Below are 22665 nucleotides of genomic sequence, written 5' to 3' on the forward strand. Positions count from 1 at the left end.
GTATATATGTGATACACGGAGGCTGCACTGTATATATTATGTATATATGTGATACACGGGGGCTGCGCTGTATATATTATGTATATGTGATACACGGGGGCTGCGCTGTATATATTATGTGTATATGTGATACACGGAGGCTGCTCTGTATATATTATGTGTATATGTGATACACGGGGGCTGCGCTGTATATATTATGTGTATATGTGATACACGGAGGCTGCGCTGTATATATTATGTGTATATGTGATACACGGGGGCTGCGCTGTATATATTATGTGTATATGTGATACACGGGGGCTGCGCTGTATATATTATGTATATGGGATACACGGAGGCTGCGCTGTATATATTATGTGTATATGTGATACACGGGGGCTGCGCTGTATATATTATGTATATGTGATACACGGGGCTGCGCTGTATATATTATGTGAATATATGTGATACACGGGGGCTGCGCTGTATATATTATGTCTATATGTGATACACGGAGGCTGCTCTGTATATATTATGTGTTTTTGTGATACACGGGGTCTGCGCTGTATATATTATGTATATGGGATACACGGAGGCTGCGCTGTATATATTATGTATATGATACACGGGGGCTGCTCTGTATATATTATGTGTATATGTGATACACGGGGGCTGCGCTGTATATATTATGTGTATATGTGATACACGGGGGCTGCGCTGTATATATTATGTATATATGTGATACACGGGGCTGCTCTGTATATATTATCTGTATATATGTGATACACGGGGCTGCGCTGTATATATTATGTGAATATATGTGATACACGGAGGCTGCGCTGTATATATTATGTGAATATATGTGATACACGGGGGCTGCGCTGTATATATTATGTGTATATGTGATACACGGAGGCTGCGCTGTATATATTATGTATATATGTGATACACGGGGGCTGCTCTGTATATATTATCTGTATATATGTGATACACGAGGGCTGCGCTGTATATATTATGTATATGTGATACACGGAGACTGCGCTGTATATATTATGTGTATATGTGATACACGGAGGCTGCGCTGTGTATATTATGTGTATATGTGATACACGGGGGCTGCTCTGTGTATATTATCTGTATATATGTGATACACGGGGGCTGCGCTGTATGTATTATCTGTATATATGTGATACACGGAGGCTGCGCTGTATATATTATGTATATGTGATACACGGGGGCTGCTCTGTATATATTATCTGTATATATGTGATACACGGAGGCTGCGCTGTATATATTATCTGTATATATGTGATACACGGGGGCTGCGCTGTATATATTATGTGTATATGTGATACACGGAGGCTGCTCTGTATATATTATGTATATGTGATACACGGAGGCTGCGCTGTATATATTATGTGTATATATGTGATACACGGAGGCTGCTCTGTATATATTATGTGTATATATGTGATACACGGGGGCTGCTCTGTATATATTATCTGTATATATGTGATACACGGGGGCTGCGCTGTATATATTATGTGAATATTTGTGATACACGGGGGCTGCGCTGTATATATTATGTGTATATGTGATACACGGGGGCTGCTCTGTATATATTATGTGTATATGTGATACACGGAGGCTGCTCTGTATATATTATCTGTATATATGTGATACACGGAGGCTGCTCTGTATATATTATCTGTATATATGTGATACACGGGGGCTGCGCTGTATATATTATCTGTATATATGTGATACACGGAGGCTGCTCTGTATATATTATCTGTATATATGTGATACACGGGGGCTGCGCTGTATATATTATGTGAATATATGTGATACACGGGGGCTGCGCTGTATATATTATGTGTATATGTGATACACGGAGGCTGCACTGTATATATTATGTATATATGTGATACACGGAGGCTGCGCTGTATATATTATGTGAATATATGTGATACACGGAGGCTGCACTGTATATATTATGTGTATATGTGATACACGGGGGCTGCTCTGTATATATTATGTGTATATGTGATACACGGAGGCTGCTCTGTATATATTATCTGTATATATGTGATACACGGAGGCTGCTCTGTATATATTATCTGTATATATGTGATACACGGGGGCTGCGCTGTATATATTATGTGAATATATGTGATACACGGGGGCTGCGCTGTATATATTATGTGTATATGTGATACACGGAGGCTGCGCTGTATATATTATGTATATATGTGATACACGGAGGCTGCTCTGTATATATTATGTGTATATGTGATACACGGAGGCTGCTCTGTATATATTATGTGTATATGTGATACACGGGGCTGCGCTGTATATATTATGTATATGTGATACACGGGGGATGCTCTGTATATATTATGTGTATATGTGATACACGGGGGCTGCGCTGTATATATTATGTATATGGGATACACGGAGGCTGCGCTGTATATATTATGTGTATATGTGATACACGGAGACTGCGCTGTATATATTATGTGTATATGTGATACACGGGGGCTGCGCTGTATATATTATGTGTATATGTGATACACGGAGGCTGCGCTGTATATATTATGTATATATGTGATACACGGAGGCTGCGCTGTATATATTATGTGAATATATGTGATACACGGAGGCTGCGCTGTATATATTATGTGTATATGTGATACACGGAGGCTGCGCTGTATATATTATGTATATGTGATACACGGAGGCTGCGCTGTATATATTATGTGTATATATGTGATACACGGGGGCTGCGCTGTATATATTATGTGTATATGTGATACACGGGGGCTGCGCTGTATATATTATGTATATGTGATACACGGGGGCTGCGCTGTATATATTATGTGAATATATGTGATACACGGAGGCTACGCTGTATATATTATGTGTATATGTGATACACGGGGGCTGCGCTGTATATATTATGTATATGTGATACACGGGGGCTGCGCTGTATATATTATGTATATGGGATACACGGAGGCTGCGCTGTATATATTATGTGTATATGTGATACACGGGGGCTGCGCTGTATATATTATGTATATGGGATACACGGAGGCTGCGCTGTATATATTATGTGTATATGTGATACACGGAGGCTGCGCTGTATATATTATGTGTATATGTGATACACGGGGGCTGCTCTGTATATATTATCTGTATATATGTGATACACAGAGGCTGCGCTGTATATATTATCTGTATATATGTGATACACGGAGGCTGCGCTGTATATATTATGTGAATATATGTGATACACGGGGCTGCGCTGTATATACTATGTATATGTGATACACGGAGGCTGCGCTGTATATATTATGTATATGTGATACACGGGGGCTGCGCTGTATATATTATGTATATGTGATACACGGGGGCTGCGCTGTATATATTATGTATATGTGATACACGGGGCTGCGCTGTATATATTATGTATATGTGATACACGGAGGCTGCACTGTATATATTATGTATATGTGATACACGGGGCTGCGCTGTATATATTATGTGAATATATGTGATACACGGGGGCTGCGCTGTATATATTATGTGTATATGTGATACACAGAGGCTGCGCTGTATATATTATGTATATGTGATACACGGAGGCTGCGCTGTATATATTATGTGTATATATGTGATACACGGGGGCTGCGCTGTATATATTATGTGTATATGGGATACACGGAGGCTGCTCTGTATATATTATGTATATGTGATACACGGGGGCTGCGCTGTATATATTATGTATATATGTGATACACGGGGGCTGCACTGTATATATTATCTGTATACATGTGATACACGGGGGCTGCACTGTATATATTATGTGTATATGTGATACACGGGGGCTGGTCTGTGTATATTATCTGTATATATGTGATACACGGAGGCTGCGCTGTATATATTATGTGTATATGTGATACACAGGGCTGCGCTGTATATATTATGTGTATATGTGATACACAGGGCTGCGCTGGATATATTATGTGAATATATGTGATACACGGGGGCTGCGCTGTATATATTATGTATATGTGATACACGGAGGCTGCTCTGTATATATTATGTATATATGTGATACACGGGGGATGCGCTGTATATATTATGTGAATATATGTGATACACGAAGGCTGCTCTGTATATATTATGTGTATATGTGATACACGGAGGCTTCTCTGTATATATTATGTGTATATGTGATACACGGAGGCTGCGCTGTATATATTATGTGTATATGTGATACACGGAGGCTGCTCTGTATATATTATGTGTATATGTGATACACGGGGGCTGCGCTGTATATATTATGTATATATGTGATACACGGAGGCTTCTCTGTATATATTATGTGTATATGTGATACACGGAGGCTGCGCTGTATATATTATGTGTATATGTGATACACGGAGGCTGCGCTGTATATATTATCTGTATATATGTGATACACGGGGGCTGCTCTGTATATATTATCTGTATATATGTGATACACGGAGGCTGCGCTGTATATATTATGTATATATGTGATACACGGGGGCTGCGCTGTATATATTATCTGTATATATGTGATACACGGAGGCTGCGCTGTATATATTATCTGTATATATGTGATACACGGGGGCTGCGCTGTATATATTATGTGTATATGTGATACACGGAGGCTGCTCTGTATATATTATGTATATGTGATACACGGAGGCTGCGCTGTATATATTATGTGTATATATGTGATACACGGAGGCTGCTCTGTATATATTATGTGTATATATGTGATACACGGGGGCTGCTCTGTATATATTATCTGTATATATGTGATACACGGGGGCTGCGCTGTATATATTATGTGAATATTTGTGATACACGGGGGCTGCGCTGTATATATTATGTGAATATATGTGATACACGGAGGCTGCACTGTATATATTATGTGTATATGTGATACACGGGGGCTGCTCTGTATATATTATGTGTATATGTGATACACGGAGGCTGCTCTGTATATATTATCTGTATATATGTGATACACGGAGGCTGCTCTGTATATATTATCTGTATATATGTGATACACGGGGGCTGCGCTGTATATATTATGTGAATATATGTGATACACGGGGGCTGCGCTGTATATATTATGTGTATATGTGATACACGGAGGCTGCGCTGTATATATTATGTATATATGTGATACACGGAGGCTGCTCTGTATATATTATGTGTATATGTGATACGCGGAGGCTGCTCTGTATATATTATGTGTATATGTGATACACAGGGCTGCGCTGTATATATTATGTATATGTGATACACGGGGGATGCTCTGTATATATTATGTGTATATGTGATACACGGGGGCTGCGCTGTATATATTATGTATATGGGATACACGGAGGCTGCGCTGTATATATTATGTGTATATGTGATACACGGAGACTGCGCTGTATATATTATGTGTATATGTGATACACGGGGGCTGCGCTGTATATATTATGTGTATATGTGATACACGGAGGCTGCGCTGTATATATTATGTATATATGTGATACACGGAGGCTGCGCTGTATATATTATGTGAATATATGTGATACACGGAGGCTGCGCTGTATATATTATGTGTATATGTGATACACGGAGGCTGCGCTGTATATATTATGTATATGTGATACACGGAGGCTGCGCTGTATATATTATGTGTATATATGTGATACACGGGGGCTGCGCTGTATATATTATGTGTATATGTGATACACGGGGGCTGCGCTGTATATATTATGTATATGTGATACACGGGGGCTGCGCTGTATATATTATGTGAATATATGTGATACACGGAGGCTACGCTGTATATATTATGTGTATATGTGATACACGGGGGCTGCGCTGTATATATTATGTATATGTGATACACGGGGGCTGCGCTGTATATATTATGTATATGGGATACACGGAGGCTGCGCTGTATATATTATGTGTATATGTGATACACGGGGGCTGCGCTGTATATATTATGTATATGGGATACACGGAGGCTGCGCTGTATATATTATGTGTATATGTGATACACGGAGGCTGCGCTGTATATATTATCTGTATATATGTGATACACGGGGGCTGCTCTGTATATATTATCTGTATATATGTGATACACGGAGGCTGCGCTGTATATATTATCTGTATATATGTGATACACGGGGGCTGCTCTGTATATATTATCTGTATATATGTGATACACGGAGGCTGCGCTGTATATATTATGTGAATATATGTGATACACGGGGCTGCGCTGTATATACTATGTATATGTGATACACGGAGGCTGCGCTGTATATATTATGTATATGTGATACACGGGGGCTGCGCTGTATATATTATGTATATGTGATACACGGGGGCTGCGCTGTATATATTATGTATATGTGATACACGGGGGCTGCGCTGTATATATTATGTATATGTGATACACGGAGGCTGCACTGTATATATTATGTATATGTGATACACGGGGCTGCGCTGTATATATTATGTGAATATATGTGATACACGGGGGCTGCGCTGTATATATTATGTGTATATGGGATACACGGAGGCTGCGCTGTATATATTATGTGTATATATGTGATACACGGGGGCTGCGCTGTATATATTATGTGTATATGGGATACACGGAGGCTGCTCTGTATATTTTATGTATATATGTGATACACGGGGGCTGCGCTGTATATATTATGTATATATGTGATACACGGGGGCTGCACTGTATATATTATCTGTATACATGTGATACACGGAGGCTGCGCTGTATATATTATGTGTATATATGTGATACACAGAGGCTGCACTGTATATATTATGTGTATATGTGATACACGGGGGCTGCTCTGTGTATATTATCTGTATATATGTGATACACGGGGGCTGCACTGTATATATTATGTGTATATGTGATACACGGGGGCTGGTCTGTGTATATTATCTGTATATATGTGATACACGGGGGCTGCGCTGTATATATTATGTGTATATGTGATACACAGGGCTGCGCTGTATATATTATGTGAATATATGTGATACACGGAGGCTGCGCTGTATATATTATGTGTATATGTGATACACGGGGGCTGCGCTGTATATATTATGTATATGTGATACACGGAGGCTGCTCTGTATATATTATGTATATATGTGATACACGGGGGCTGCGCTGTATATATTATGTGAATATATGTGATACACGAAGGCTGCTCTGTATATATTATGTGTATATGTGATACACGGAGGCTTCTCTGTATATATTATGTGTATATGTGATACACGGAGGCTGCGCTGTATATATTATGTGTATATGTGATACACGGAGGCTGCTCTGTATATATTATGTGTATATGTGATACACGGGGGCTGCGCTGTATATATTATGTATATATGTGATACACGGAGGCTTCTCTGTATATATTATGTGTATATGTGATACACGGAGGCTGCGCTGTATATATTATGTGTATATGTGATACACGGAGGCTGCGCTGTATATATTATCTGTATATATGTGATACACGGGGGCTGCTCTGTATATATTATCTAGATATATGTGATACACGGAGGCTGCGCTGTATATATTATCTGTATATATGTGATACACGGAGGCTGCGCTGTATATATTATGTATATATGTGATACACGGGGGCTGCGCTGTATATATTATGTATATGTGATACACGGAGGCTGCGCTGTATATATTATGTATATGTGATACACGGGGGCTGCGCTGTATATATTATGTGTATATGTGATACACGGAGGCTGCTCTGTATATATTATGTGTATATGTGATACACGGGGGCTGCTCTGTATATATTATGTGTATATATGTGATACACGGGGGCTGCGCTGTATATATTATGTGTATATGTGATACACGGGGGCTGCGCTGTATATATTATGTATATGGGATACACGGAGGCTGCGCTGTATATATTATGTGTATATGTGATACACGGGGGCTGCGCTGTATATATTATGTATATGTGATACACGGGGCTGCGCTGTATATATTATGTGAATATATGTGATACACGGGGGCTGCGCTGTATATATTATGTGTATATGTGATACACGGAGGCTGCTCTGTATATATTATGTGTATATGTGATACACGGAGGCTGCGCTGTATATATTATGTGTATATGTGATACAAGGGGCTGCGCTGTATATATTATGTGTATATGTGATACACGGGGCTGCGCTGTATATATTATGTGTATATGTGATACAAGGGGCTGCGCTGTATATATTATGTGTATATGTGACACATGGGGCTGCTCTGTATATATTATGTGTATATGTGATACACGGGGCTGCGCTGTATATATTATGTATATGATACACGGGGGCTGCTCTGTATATATTATGTGTATATGTGATACACGGAGGCTGCGCTGTATATATTATGTATATATGTGATACACGGGGCTGCTCTGTATATATTATCTGTATATATGTGATACACGGGGCTGCGCTGTATATATTATGTGAATATATGTGATACACGGAGGCTGCGCTGTATATATTATGTGAATATATGTGATACACGGGGGCTGTGCTGTATATATTATGTGTATATGTGATACACGGAGGCTGCGCTGTATATATTATGTATATATGTGATACACGGGGGCTGCTCTGTATATATTATCTGTATATATGTGATACACGGAGGCTGCGCTGTATATATTATGTATATGTGATACACGAGGGCTGCGCTGTATATATTATGTGTATATATGTGATACACGGAGGCTGCGCTGTGTATATTATGTGTATATGTGATACACGGGGGCTGCTCTGTGTATATTATCTGTATATATGTGATACACGGGGCTGCGCTGTATATATTATGTGAATATATGTGATACACGGGGCTGCGCTGTATATATTATGTGAATATATGTGATACACGGGGGCTGCGCTGTATATATTATGTATATGGGATACACGGAGGCTGCGCTGTATATATTATGTATATATGTGATACACGGGGGCTGCTCTGTATATATTATCTGTATATATGTGATACACGGAGGCTGCGCTGTATATATTATGTATATGTGATACACGAGGGCTGCGCTGTATATATTATGTGTATATATGTGATACACGGAGGCTGCGCTGTGTATATTATGTGTATATGTGATACACGGGGGCTGCTCTGTGTATATTATCTGTATATATGTGATACACGGGGGCTGCTCTGTATATATTATGTGAATATTTGTGATACACGGGGGCTGCGCTGTATATATTATGTGAATATTTGTGATACACGGAGGCTGCTCTGTATATATGTGATACACGGGGGCTGCTCTGTATATATTATCTGTATATATGTGATACACTGGGGCTGCGCTGTATATATTATGTGAATATTTGTGATACACGGGGGCTGCGCTGTATATATTATCTGTATATATGTGATACACGGAGGCTGCTCTGTATATATTATGTATATGTGATACACGGAGGCTGCGCTGTATATATTATGTGTATATATGTGATACACGGAGGCTGCTCTGTATATATGTGATACACGGGGGCTGCTCTGTATATATTATCTGTATATATGTGATACACTGGGGCTGTGCTGTATATATTATGTGTATATGTGATACACGGGGGCTGCGCTGTATATATTATGTGAATATATGTGATACACGGGGGCTGCGCTGTATATATTATGTGTATATGTGATACACGGGGGCTGCGCTGTATATATTATGTGTATATGTGATACACGGAGGCTGCGCTGTATATATTATGTATATGTGATACACGGAGGCTGCACTGTATATATTATGTGAATATATGTGATACACGGAGGCTGCGCTGTATATATTATGTGTATATGTGATACATGGAGGCTGCGCTGTATATATTATGTGAATATATGTGATACACGGGGGCTGCGCTGTATATATTATGTATATGTGATACACGGGGGCTGCTCTGTATATATTATCTGTATATATGTGATACACGGGGGCTGCGCTGTATATATTATGTGAATATATGTGATACACGGGGGCTGCGCTGTATATATTATGTGTATATGTGATACACGGAGGCTGCTCTGTATATATTATGTGTATATGTGATACACGGGGCTGCGCTGTATATATTATGTATATGTGATACACGGGGGATGCTCTGTATATATTATGTGTATATGTGATACACGGGGGCTGCTCTGTATATATTATGTATATGGGATACACGGAGGCTGCGCTGTATATATTATGTGTATATGTGATACACGGAGACTGCGCTGTATATATTATGTGTATATGTGATACACGGAGACTGCGCTGTATATATTATGTGTATATGTGATACACGGGGGCTGCGCTGTATAAATTATGTGTATATGTGATACACGGAGGCTGCGCTGTATATATTATGTGAATATATGTGATACACGGAGACTGCGCTGTATATATTATGTGTATATGTGATACACGGAGGCTGCGCTGTATATATTATGTATATGTGATACACGGAGGCTGCGCTGTATATATTATGTGTATATATGTGATACACGGGGGCTGCGCTGTATATATTATGTGTATATGTGATACACGGGGGCTGCGCTGTATATATTATGTATATGTGATACACGGGGGCTGCGCTGTATATATTATGTGAATATATGTGATACACGGAGGCTGCGCTGTATATATTATGTGTATATGTGATACACGGGGGCTGCGCTGTATATATTATGTATATGTGATACACGGGGGCTGCGCTGTATATATTATGTGAATATATGTGATACACGGGGGCTGCGCTGTATATATTATGTGTATATGTGATACACGGGGGCTGCGCTGTATATATTATGTATATGTGATACACGGGGGCTGCTCTGTATATATTATGTGTATATGTGATACACGGGGCTGCGCTGTATATATTATGTATATGTGATACACGGGGGATGCTCTGTATATATTATGTGTATATGTGATACACGGGGGCTGCGCTGTATATATTATGTATATGGGATACACGGAGGCTGCGCTGTATATATTATGTGTATATGTGATACACGGAGGCTGCGCTGTATATATTATGTGTATATGTGATACACGGAGGCTGCGCTGTATATATTATGTGTATATGTGATACACGGGGGCTGCGCTGTATATATTATGTGTATATGTGATACACGGGGCTGCGCTGTATATATTATGTATATGTGATACACGGGGGCTGCTCTGTATACACTCACCGGCCACTTTATTAGGTACACCTGTCCAACTTCTTGTTAACACTTAATTTCTAATCAGCCAATCACATGGCGGCAACTCAGTGCATTTAGGCATGTAGACATGGTCAAGACAATCTCCTGCAGTTCAAACCGAGCATCAGTATGGGGAAGAAAGGTGATTTGAGTGCCTTTGAACGTGGCATGGTTGTTGGTGCCAGAAGGGCTGGTCTGAGTATTTCAGAAACTGCTGATCTACTGGGATTTTCACGCACAACCATCTCTAGGGTTTACAGAGAATGGTCCAAAAAAGAAAAAAAATCCAGTGAGCGGCAGTTCTGTGGGCGGAAATGCCTTGTTGATGCCAGAGGTCAGAGGAGAATGGGCAGACTGGTTCGAGCTGATAGAAAGGCAACAGTGACTCAAATCGCCACCCGTTACAACCAAGGTAGGCCTAAGAGCATCTCTGAACGCACAGTGCGTCGAACTTTGAGGCAGATGGGCTACAGCAGCAGAAGACCACACCGGGTACCACTCCTTTCAGCTAAGAACAGGAAACTGAGGCTACAATTTGTACAAGCTCATCGAAATTGGACAGTAGAAGATTGGAAAAACGTTGCTTGGTCTGATGAGTCTCGATTTCTGCTGCGACATTCGGATGGTAGGGTCAGAATTTGGCGTAAACAACATGAAAGCATGGATCCATCCTGCCTTGTATGGAGCATCTTTGGGATGTGCAGCCGACAAATCTGCGGCAACTGTGTGATGCCATCATGTCAATATGGACCAAAATCTCTGAGGAATGCTTCCAGCACCTTGTTGAATCTATGCCACGAAGAATTGAGGCAGTTCTGAAGGCAAAAGGGGTCCAACCCGTTACTAGCATGGTGTACCTAATAAAGTGGCCGGTGAGTGTATATATATATATATATATATATATATATATATATATATATATATATACTGCTTACATGTATCATTGTATTCTCATTGTATTTGGGTAATGCTGTCTATATAGGTACATTGCCGCATGTCATCTTTTTATGGAAACTAGGAGTCAAGTGTGGGTTGTAGCCTTATTAGGGGCTTGTATGGTTGGGGCGTAAATATGCTCCTGTTTTAATTGTTCTTAAATGTTAGTGTCTTGTTATTGTCTGTTGCTATTCCTAAATAAAGCAGTGTTATAATTCTTGCCATATCCAAATCTGTGGTGATCCCCATCTGTATGACCTAACATGCTTCTCTGTGTTCTAGGAAAGTAGAAAAGCTTAATTATTATTATTTTTTTTTTTTTTTAAGTGTGCAACGTGATGGGGACCATGTATACCAGGATGAGGATGAGGGGGCCATATATACCAGGATGAGGATGAGGGGGCCATGTATACCAGGATGAGGATGAGGGGGCCATGTATACCAGGATGGGGGGCCACGTATACCAGGATGAGGATGAGGGGACCATGTATACCAGGATGAGGATGAGGGGGCCACGTATACCAGGATGAGGGACCATGTATACCAGGATGAGGGACCATGTATACCAGGATGAGGATGAGGGGACCATGTATACCAGGATGGGGATGAGGGGGCCACGTATACCAGGATGAGGGACCATGTATACCAGGATGAGGATGAGGGGACCATGTATACCAGGATGAGGATGAGGGGACCATGTATACCAGGATGAGGATGAGAGGGACCATGTATACCAGGATGAGGATGAGGGGGCCATGTATACCAGGATGAGGATGAGGGGGCCATGTATACCAGGATGGGGGGCCACGTATACCAGGATGAGGATGAGGGGACCATGTATACCAGGATGAGGATGAGGGGGCCACGTATACCAGGATGAGGGACCATGTATACCAGGATGAGGATGAGGGGACCATGTATACCAGGATGGGGATGAGGGGACCATGTATACCAGGATGGGGAAGAGAGGGACCATGTATACCAGGATGAGGATGAGGGGGGCCATGTATACCAGGATGGGGATGAGGGGACCATGTATACCAGGATGGGGATGAGAGGGACCATGTATACCAGGATGAGGATGAGGGGACCATGTATACCAGGATGGGGAAGAGAGGGACCATGTATACCAGGATGAGGATGAGGGGGGCCATGTATACCAGGACGGAGATGAGGGGACCATTTATACCAGGACGGGGAAGAGGGGACCATGTATACCAGGATGAGGATGAGGGGACCATGTATACCAGGATGGGGGGCCACGTATACCAGGATGAGGATGAGGGGACCATGTATACCAGAATGATGATGAGGGGACTATGTATACCAGGATGAGGATGAGGGGGCCATATATACCAGGATGGGGAAGAGGGGGACCATGTATACCAGGATGGGGATGAGGGGGACCATGTATACCAGGACGGGGATGAGAGGTACCATGTATACCAGGATGGGGATGAGGGGGACCATGTATACCAGGACGGAGATGAGGGGACCATGTATACCAGGATGGGGATGAGAGGGACCATGTATACCAGGACGGGGATGAGAGGGACCATGTATACCTGGATGAGGATGAGGGGGACCACGTATACCAGGACGGAGATGAGGGGACCATTTATACCAGGACGGGGAAGAAGGGACAATGTATACCAGGATGAGGATGAGGGGGCCATGTATACCAGGATGGGGGGCCACGTATACCAGGATGAGGATGAGGGGACCATGTATACCAGGATGAGGATGAGGGGGCCATATATACCAGGATGGGGGGCCACGTATACCAGGATGAGGATGAGGGGACCATGTATACCAGGATGTGGATGAGGGGACCATGTATACCAGGATGGGGAAGAGGGGGACCATGTATACCAGGACGGAGATGAGGGGACCATGTATACCAGGATGGGGATGAGAGGGACCATGTATACCAGGACGGGGATGAGAGGGACCATGTATACCTGGATGAGGATGAGGGGGACCACGTATACCAGGAAGGGGATGAGGAGACCATGTATACCAGGATGGGGATGAGGGGACCATGTATACCAGGATTGGGATGAGAGGGACCATGTATACCAGGATTGGGATGAGAGGGACCATGTATACCAGGATGGGGATGAGGGGACCATGTATACCAGGATGGGGAAGAGGGGGACCATGTATACCAGGATGGGGATGAGGGGACCATGTATACCAGGATGGGGGTGAGCGGGACCATGTATATCAGGATGGGGATGAGAGGGACCATGTATACCAGGATGGGGAGGAGGGGACCATGTATACCAGGATGGGGATGAGAGGGACCATGTATACCAGTATGGGGATGAGGGGACCATGTATACAAGGATGGGGAGGAGAGGGACCATGTATACCAGGATGGAGGTGAGGAAGACCATGTATACCAGGATGGGGATGAGAGGGACCATGTATACCAGGATGGGGATGAGGGGACCATGTATACCAGGATGGGGGTGAGGGGGACCATGTGTACCAGGATGGGGATGAGGGGGCCATGTATACCAGGATGGGGGTGAGGGGGACCATGTATACCAGGATGGGGATGAGGGGATTATGTATACCAGGAAGGGGATGAGGAGACCATGTATACCAGGATGGGGATGAGGGGACCATGTATACCAGGATGGGGGTGAGGGGGACCATGTATACCAGGATGGGGGTGAGAGGGACCATGTACACCAGGATGGGGATGAGAGGGACCATGTACACCATGATGGGGATGAGAGGGACCATGTATACCAGGATGGGGATGAGGGGACCATGTATACCAGGATGGGGGTGAGGGGGACCATGTATACCAGGATGGGGGTGAGAGGGACCATGTACACCAGGATGGGGATGAGAGGGACCATGTATACCAGGATGGGGATGAGAGGGACCATGTATACCAGGATGGGGATGAGGGGACCATGTATACCAGGAAGGGGATGAGGAGACCATGTATACCAGGATGGGGATGAGGGGACCATGCATACCAGGATGGGAGGGCCATAAGTACCAGGATGGGAGATAATGGTACAGAATTGGAGAACATTACATTACATTAGTGTCAGTAGCAGATACACCCCCTCCCCCCATAACAGTGACTCATGACCACATTTTTTGTTCCATTTTTCCTATTTTCCTTCTTTAAATCCTAGGTGCGTCTTGCAGTCCAAATACTACAGCAGTAATTTTTTACATTTTAAAAATAACAAAAAGGAAAATTAGCTAGGGTAATGGCTTGTTCACCATCATTGTTAGAAAAGGCAAAGGGAAGTAGTGCATATTTCCCAGCCTTATAAAAACCCAGCCTCCTCTAACCTTGTGCCAAAACACAGCAGCCATTGGTTCTTCTAACAGCTCACTCTGAAAATGAAAATGGTAGAGACCAACAAAGCAGCAGAAGGCTATAAGAAGAGAGCAAAGTTGCCCTTTCCTCAGTTAAAAATGCAATTAAGAAATGTCAGTTAACAGAACAGTGGAGGTCAAGATAAGGTCTGGAATACCAAGCACCATTTTTGTAAAAGCTGCTTGTAGGATTTGTTGAGACACAAATAAGAACGCCCGCTTTACTGCAATAGACCATCAGAAAGATTTAGGAGACTCTGGAGTTTTCTACATTATCCTACTGTTCAGAGACACCTGCAGAAATATGACATTCATGGAAGAGTCATCAGAAGAAAACCTCTCCTGAGTCCTCACCATGAAATGCAAAAGAACATTTAAACAAACCTGAAGCATTTTGTAAACAATTCCTGTGGATCGATGAGATTAAAATCTTGGCCACAATGATCAAAAGGTATGCGTGGAGAAAAAACAGCAAGAATTTCAGGAAAAGAACATCTTTCAAACAATTAAGCATGTTGAGGATCAATCATGCTTTGAGGTTGTGTTGCAGCCAATGGCATGGGGAACATTTTACGGGTAGCAGGAAGAATGGATTCAGTGAAAATTTCCGCAAATTTTTGATGCACACAACACAAATGTAAAAAGCTGAAGGTGAAAAAGAGGATGGCTTCTACAAATGGATAATGATCCTAAACACGTCAAAATCCACAATAGATGACCTCAAAAGGTGCAAGCTGAAGGGTTTACAGTGGCCCTCACAGTCCCGGATCTGAACATCATTCAAACTTTGTGGCTAGATCTCAAAATATAGGATAAAGACGAACCAGGAATCCCACAGAACTGGAGGAATCGTCCAAGGAAGAAACAATGAAAATCCCTCATACAGGAATTGAAAGACTCTTGGCTGGCTACAAAAGTGTTGACAAGCTATGATACTTTTAAAAGGGGGTTATAATAGGTACTAACCATGCAGGGTGCCCAAACTTTTGAGTCAGCCCGTTTCCCTTTTTGCAATGTTGAATAGGTAAAATAGGAAAGGTGTCACCTTTAACTTTAGTCCTTTTAGAGATCATTTCATCTTAAGTCGTACTGGGAGTAGTACTGTAGTAACCTTTTCCTGATGCATGAGGAGGATGAACAGGACAGTCACTGACTAGATATCCAGTGGTTCCATCAGGGGGAGATACAAGCTCCTCTGTGTTATCGGTTACTTGTCTGTGTGCGATGAAAGGACCGAGGCAGCGGAGACCAGATAACTGCACAATCTGCCATGTAGAGACGGGGCGACCCCGAGACCGACACATCTAACACGCCGCAGATGTAGGAACGGAACCAGATGTAAGAGCCGAAACTGGGAGTGTCAGGGAAACTTACTAGAAACTTACAGCTCTCTGGTGCCCCCTTACCCTACAGACCAATACGGATATTGACAGAGGATAAGAAAATGAGCACAGCTGTTCTAATTTATGTCGAATATTGCGGCACGTGAGGTGACGGGACGTATATACAGGTCCTTCTCAAAAAATTAGCATATAGTGTTAAATTTCATTATTTACCATAATGTAATGATTACAATTAAACTTTCATATATTATAGATTCATTATCCACCAACTGAAATTTGTCAGGTCTTTTATTGTTTTAATACTGATGATTTTGGCATACAACTCCTGATAACCCAAAAAACCTGTCTCAATAAATTAGCATATTTCACCCGTCCAATCAAATAAAAGTGTTTTTTAATAACAAACAAAAAAACCATCAAATAATAATGTTCAGTTATGCACTCAATACTTGGTCGGGAATCCTTTGGCAGAAATGACTGCTTCAATGCGGCGTGGCATGGAGGCAATCAGCCTGTGACACTGCTGAGATGTTATGGAGGCCCAGGATGCTTCAATAGCGGCCTTAAGCTCATCCAGAGTGTTGGGTCTTGCGTCTCTCAACTTTCTCTTCACAATATCCCACAGATTCTCTATGGGGTTCAGGTCAGGAGAGTTGGCAGGCCAATTGAGCACAGTAATACCATGGTCAGTAAACCATTTACCAGTGGTTTTGGCACTGTGAGCAGGTGCCAGGTCGTGCTGGAAAATGAAATCTTCATCTCCATAAAGCATTTCAGCCGATGGAAGCATGAAGTGCTCCAAAATCTCCTGATAGCTAGCTGCATTGACCCTGCCCTTGATGAAACACAGTGGACCAACACCAGCAGCTGACATGGCACCCCACACTATCACTGACTGTGGGTACTTGACACTGGACTTCAGGCATTTTGGCATTTCCTTCTCCCCAGTCTTCCTCCAGACTCTGGCACCTTGATTTCCGAATGACATGCAACATTTGCTTTCATCAGAAAAAAGTACTTGGGACCACTTAGCAACAGTCCAGTGCTGCTTCTCTGTAGCCCAGGTCAGGCGCTTCTGCCGCTGTTTACCTGGGGAATGCGGCACCTGTAGCCCATTTCCTGCACACGCCTGTGCACGGTGGCTCTGGATGTTTCCACACCAGACTCAGTCCACTGCTTCCTCAGGTTCCGGTCACCTCTTCTCGTTGTACAGCGTTTTCTGCCACATTGTTTCCTTCCAACAGACTTACCATTGAGGTGCCTTGATACAGCACTCTGGGAACAGCCTATTTGTTGAGAAATTTCTTTCTGGGTCTTACCCTCTTGCTTGAGGGTGTCAATGATGGCCTTCTTGACATCTGTCAGGTCGCTAGTCTTACCCATGATGGGGGTTTTGAGTAATGAACCAGGCAGGGAGTTTTTAAAAGCCTCAGGTATCTTTTGCATGTGTTTAGAGTTAATTAGTTGATTCAGAAGATTAGGGTAATAGGTCATTTAGAGAACCTTTTCTTGATATGCTAATTTATTGAGACAGGTTTTTTTGGTTATCAGGAGTTGTATGCCAAAATCATCAGTATTAAAACAATAAAAGACCTGACAAATTTCAGTTGGTGGATAATGAATCTATAATATATGAAAGTTTAATTGTAATCATTACATTATGGTAAATAATGAAATTTAATACTATATGCTAATTTTTTGAGAAGGACCTGTATACCACCGGTTCCTGATGGGAACATATATACACCATGATCCAGTCAACACCAAGTCTCAAACACCACATAAATATGAAAACTATGCTGCCACCACTGACCTCTTATAGGTGGGTCGGTCACCCGTTTGGTAGCGCGAATTTACACGGAGAACGTGGCAGATCGCTCATAGAACAAGAAGAATGAAGCTAGCAAATTTATAGTTTTACTCCTGAAGAAGCGGCAGTGTTTACAAAAGATACAAACGATATTACAAAAAGAGACAAAATACAAGTATGTATAAACAGTTATGAAATAAAAGGGATAAAAATACAAAAGTTACTAAATCTCAGTCACAGGTATGACGCATCGATAAATGGGAGGAGAGATCCCAGAGAAATGATCCAGTACCACAGCATGGTGTTCAGCCGTCTCTACTGGCTCGGAATAATTGCCTAAGATGGACGATCCTATTTTATGCATCAGCCATAAAAACTAAGAACTCCGACTGTGCGGACCTCACATATGGGCTGTTTTCTGGCAGGTACACAGCTTTGAAAGTTATTGATAACTCCTTTTCTTACTATATTTGCCCTGAAAGCTTACAAGCCAAAGATATTGGCATTATTTTTTCCCTTGCGATTTTACCGTTTTTTAGAGTCCACACACGGTATGTCTGTGATTTGCTGGTGGGCAGAAATTCATTTCCCAGGTTTCTAATGGCACTAAATGCCACAAAACGCTGCCGTGCGTAATCCTTAGTGCCCAGATCCTGGAAAACAAATTTTTATGTTTCACGGAGTAATGTGTCTTATTGAATTGGACTTTGAGTGTTTTGAAGACAAAGTGGTTTTTTTTTTTTCATGGGGGGGGGGGGGGGGTATGCATTCAGCTCTGCTAGTCCTGGCAGGCAATAAAACTCAGCATTCCAAGGGGATAGATAGAGAGAGAGAGAGAGAGAGAGAGAGAGAGAGAACTTCAAGAAGGCCTTCGACTCAGTGTGGCACCCAGGACTATTCCTAAAACTGCTGGGGAGCGGAATAGGAGGCAAAACATATGACGTCATCCGAAGCTTCTACACTGAGAACAGTTGCAGTGTGAAGGTCAGCGGAAGGAGGGCGGCCTATTTCCAACAGAGTCAAGGAGTGAGACAGGGCTGCAGCCTCAGTCCAACGCTCTTTAACATCTACATCAATGAGCCGGCAGTGGCCCTAGAGTCCTCCTCAGAACCAGGACTCACCCTCCATGACACCCAGGTGAAATTTCTGCTGTATGCAGATGACTTTGTGCTGTTATCACCAACTGAGAAAGGCCTCCAAGATCATCTGAAAATCCTAGAGACCTTCAGCAGCACATGGGCACTGCCAATCAATGAGAAAAAAACTAATATCATGGTGTTCCAGAAAAGAAAGCAGAAACCCACTGGCCATCCTACCTTTATGATAGACAGCCGCCCACTTACAGAAACCAACAGGTACACCTACATGGGCCTAGAACTCAGCCAGTCAGGGAGCTTCAAGCAAGCCATAGAGTTACTAAAAGACAAGGCATCCAAAGCCTTCTATGCCATCAGAAGGTGTCTGTACCATCTCAAGGCACCAGTAACCGTCTGGCTAAAAATCTTTGACTCCATCATTGCCCCAATCCTTCTGTACGGTAGTGAGGTCTGGGGCCCAGTCTCATACCCTGGACAAAGTGGGACGCTGGGCCGACAGAAATATTCCACCTAGAGTTCTGCAAGCATCTTCTCCAAGTCCATCGGAACACATCAAATAGCGCCTGCCGAGCAGAGCTGGGCAGATTCCCACTACACATCGCAATAAAGAAGAAGGCACTGTCATTCAAGGTTCATCTACAAAGTAGCAGTCCCAGCTCCTACCATCACAAAGCCTTCCTACACCAGGAAGCCCCAGGAAGCCTCCCAAGAAAAAGTACCCAAAGCCAGTCTGACCAAGCCATCAACCTCCATGGCCTGACAAATGGTGAAATCCAGAAGATGGTACACAAAGTCAAAGAGGAATATCTCAGCATCTGGAGGAACGACCTAAACAAATCCAAGAAACTGATGATATACCAGAATCTACAGAGGGAGTACAAACTGGCCCCATATCTAGAGAAACTAGAAAACCCCAAAGATCGACAGATCTTGAGCCGGTACAGACTGAGCGCCCACAGCCTACTCATCGAATCCGGGCGGCACCGACAGAACTACAAGCCCCGAGAGAGCAGACTCTGCCAGCAGCGCCCCCAGGAGGCCGTGGAGGATGAGGCCCACTTCCTGCTGAGGTGCCCCAAATACTCCGCAGTGAGGGACACTCACCTCAAGAGACTGTCTGATCTCCTCCCAGACTTCACCTCCATGGAGGAGGAAGAGAAACTGCTGATAACACTGGGGGAAGAGGAAAGTGCAGTGGCCGTAGCAGCGGAATATGTCAGTGCCTGCCACAGACTAAGAGGAGCCTGATATGTCATGGACTCCTGTACCCCAACACTGGACATATCCCTATCCCCCGACTAAAGAGCCTGATATGTCATGGACTCCTATACCCCTGTGATAGAAATATATATATCATGTAGATCTCACTTGCTTGTGATAGAAATATATATATCATGTAGATCTCACTTGCATGTATACTGCTCTATAATCATATATACTCATATACTCACAGCTAATATATACATTATAATCAATGGCTTAAAATGGCTGACATAAACTGATATAAGCCCGACAGATTGTATGGGGTTTTCCATCTCAAAAGCAGAACAACGCCAGATGTGTTAAGTGCTGATCAGATGTCTCAACTTTGTCCTAGACGCAGAGCTACATCTTAGTTGCTTAATCAGCAGTCATTTGTGCATTAATCATAATATTCCATATATGTTTAGATAACCAATGACAGAGGAGCTAGACAATATGGTAATTAACTAACCACCCTTAAAAACCCCTAACCACTCCTTTCTATATGAAAATATAAACCTATGTATGTACAATAAAGTATCAGTATTGATGGAATGTTGTCCTGTCGCAATGGTGTACACTCCATTCTTGATGAGCGCACAAAATACTCAGTCTTATTGGGAGCGGCCACAGCACACACTGGGATAGATTTATCCAACCCAAATTTCCATATCACCCCACCCTGGAAACATCCCCTATCCTCTAAAAGGAGTCTGATATATCCTGGACCTCTATATGCCTCCCTCCCCCACCCCCGTAATTTTACCATATGCTTTGGCAATGCTAACGTGTACTTAGTCCTGCCAGACAGACACTGTATGTAGGATTTGGTCCTACAGAAACCAATGGTGGGAAGAACAGTAGGTCAGCTCTGCTTGCGTCCCCAGAACAATGGAAGACAGTTCATATTTTCCTGATAACCGGGAGCTTCCACATGACCGGGTATTAACTCCTGTGTGTATGCCCTGCACATGACGAAAGAGGGTCCGACAAGACCCCAGTGTAGCCGGTGCCCACAGCGAGAATGTACAATACACACGTCTCTACTTACCTGGTGATGGACGAAACCGGAGCTCCTCCACCACAACGTCCGAGTACAGATCCCGGTGTCCTTCTACATAATCCCACTCCTCCACGGAGAAATAGAGAGCGACGTCCTGACACCTGAGAGGAACCTGACAACCAACGAGAGCGGCATCACCCAGAATCCTCCAGTGTATGCTGTATAATCTCCCAGCAGTCTCCTCTCATCACCCAGAATCCTCCAGTGTATACTATATAATCTCCCAGCAGTCTCCTCTCATCACCCAGAATCCTCCAGTGTATACTATATAATATCCCAGCAGTCTCCTCCCATCACCCAGAATCCTCCAGTGTATACTGTATAATCTCCCAGCAGTCTCCTCTCATCACCCAGAATCCTCCAGTGTATACTGTATAATCTCCCAGCAGTCTCCTCCCATCACCCAGAATCCTCCAGTGTATACTGTATAATCTCCCAGCAGTCTCCTCCCATCACCCAGAATCCTCCAGTGTATACTGTATAATCTCCCAGCAGTCTCCTCTCACCCAGAA

At 42.9% G+C, this 22665-nt stretch overlaps 1 protein-coding gene across 1 annotated transcript in view; it reads right to left on the minus strand.

Annotated features, from left to right (window-relative positions):
- LOC143808882 (uncharacterized) overlaps positions 1–22665 on the minus strand; it is a 459352-nt gene that overhangs the window by 396283 nt on the left and 40404 nt on the right. Inside the window, exon 4 of the mRNA XM_077292048.1 lies at positions 22142–22265. Within this exon, the coding sequence (XP_077148163.1) occupies positions 22142–22265 (124 nt within the window). The remainder of the gene's footprint in view (positions 1–22141; positions 22266–22665) is intronic.

The sequence above is a fragment of the Ranitomeya variabilis genome, chromosome 2 (genome assembly GCF_051348905.1).
Source record: "Ranitomeya variabilis isolate aRanVar5 chromosome 2, aRanVar5.hap1, whole genome shotgun sequence".
Taxonomy (NCBI): Eukaryota; Metazoa; Chordata; class Amphibia; order Anura; family Dendrobatidae; genus Ranitomeya; species Ranitomeya variabilis.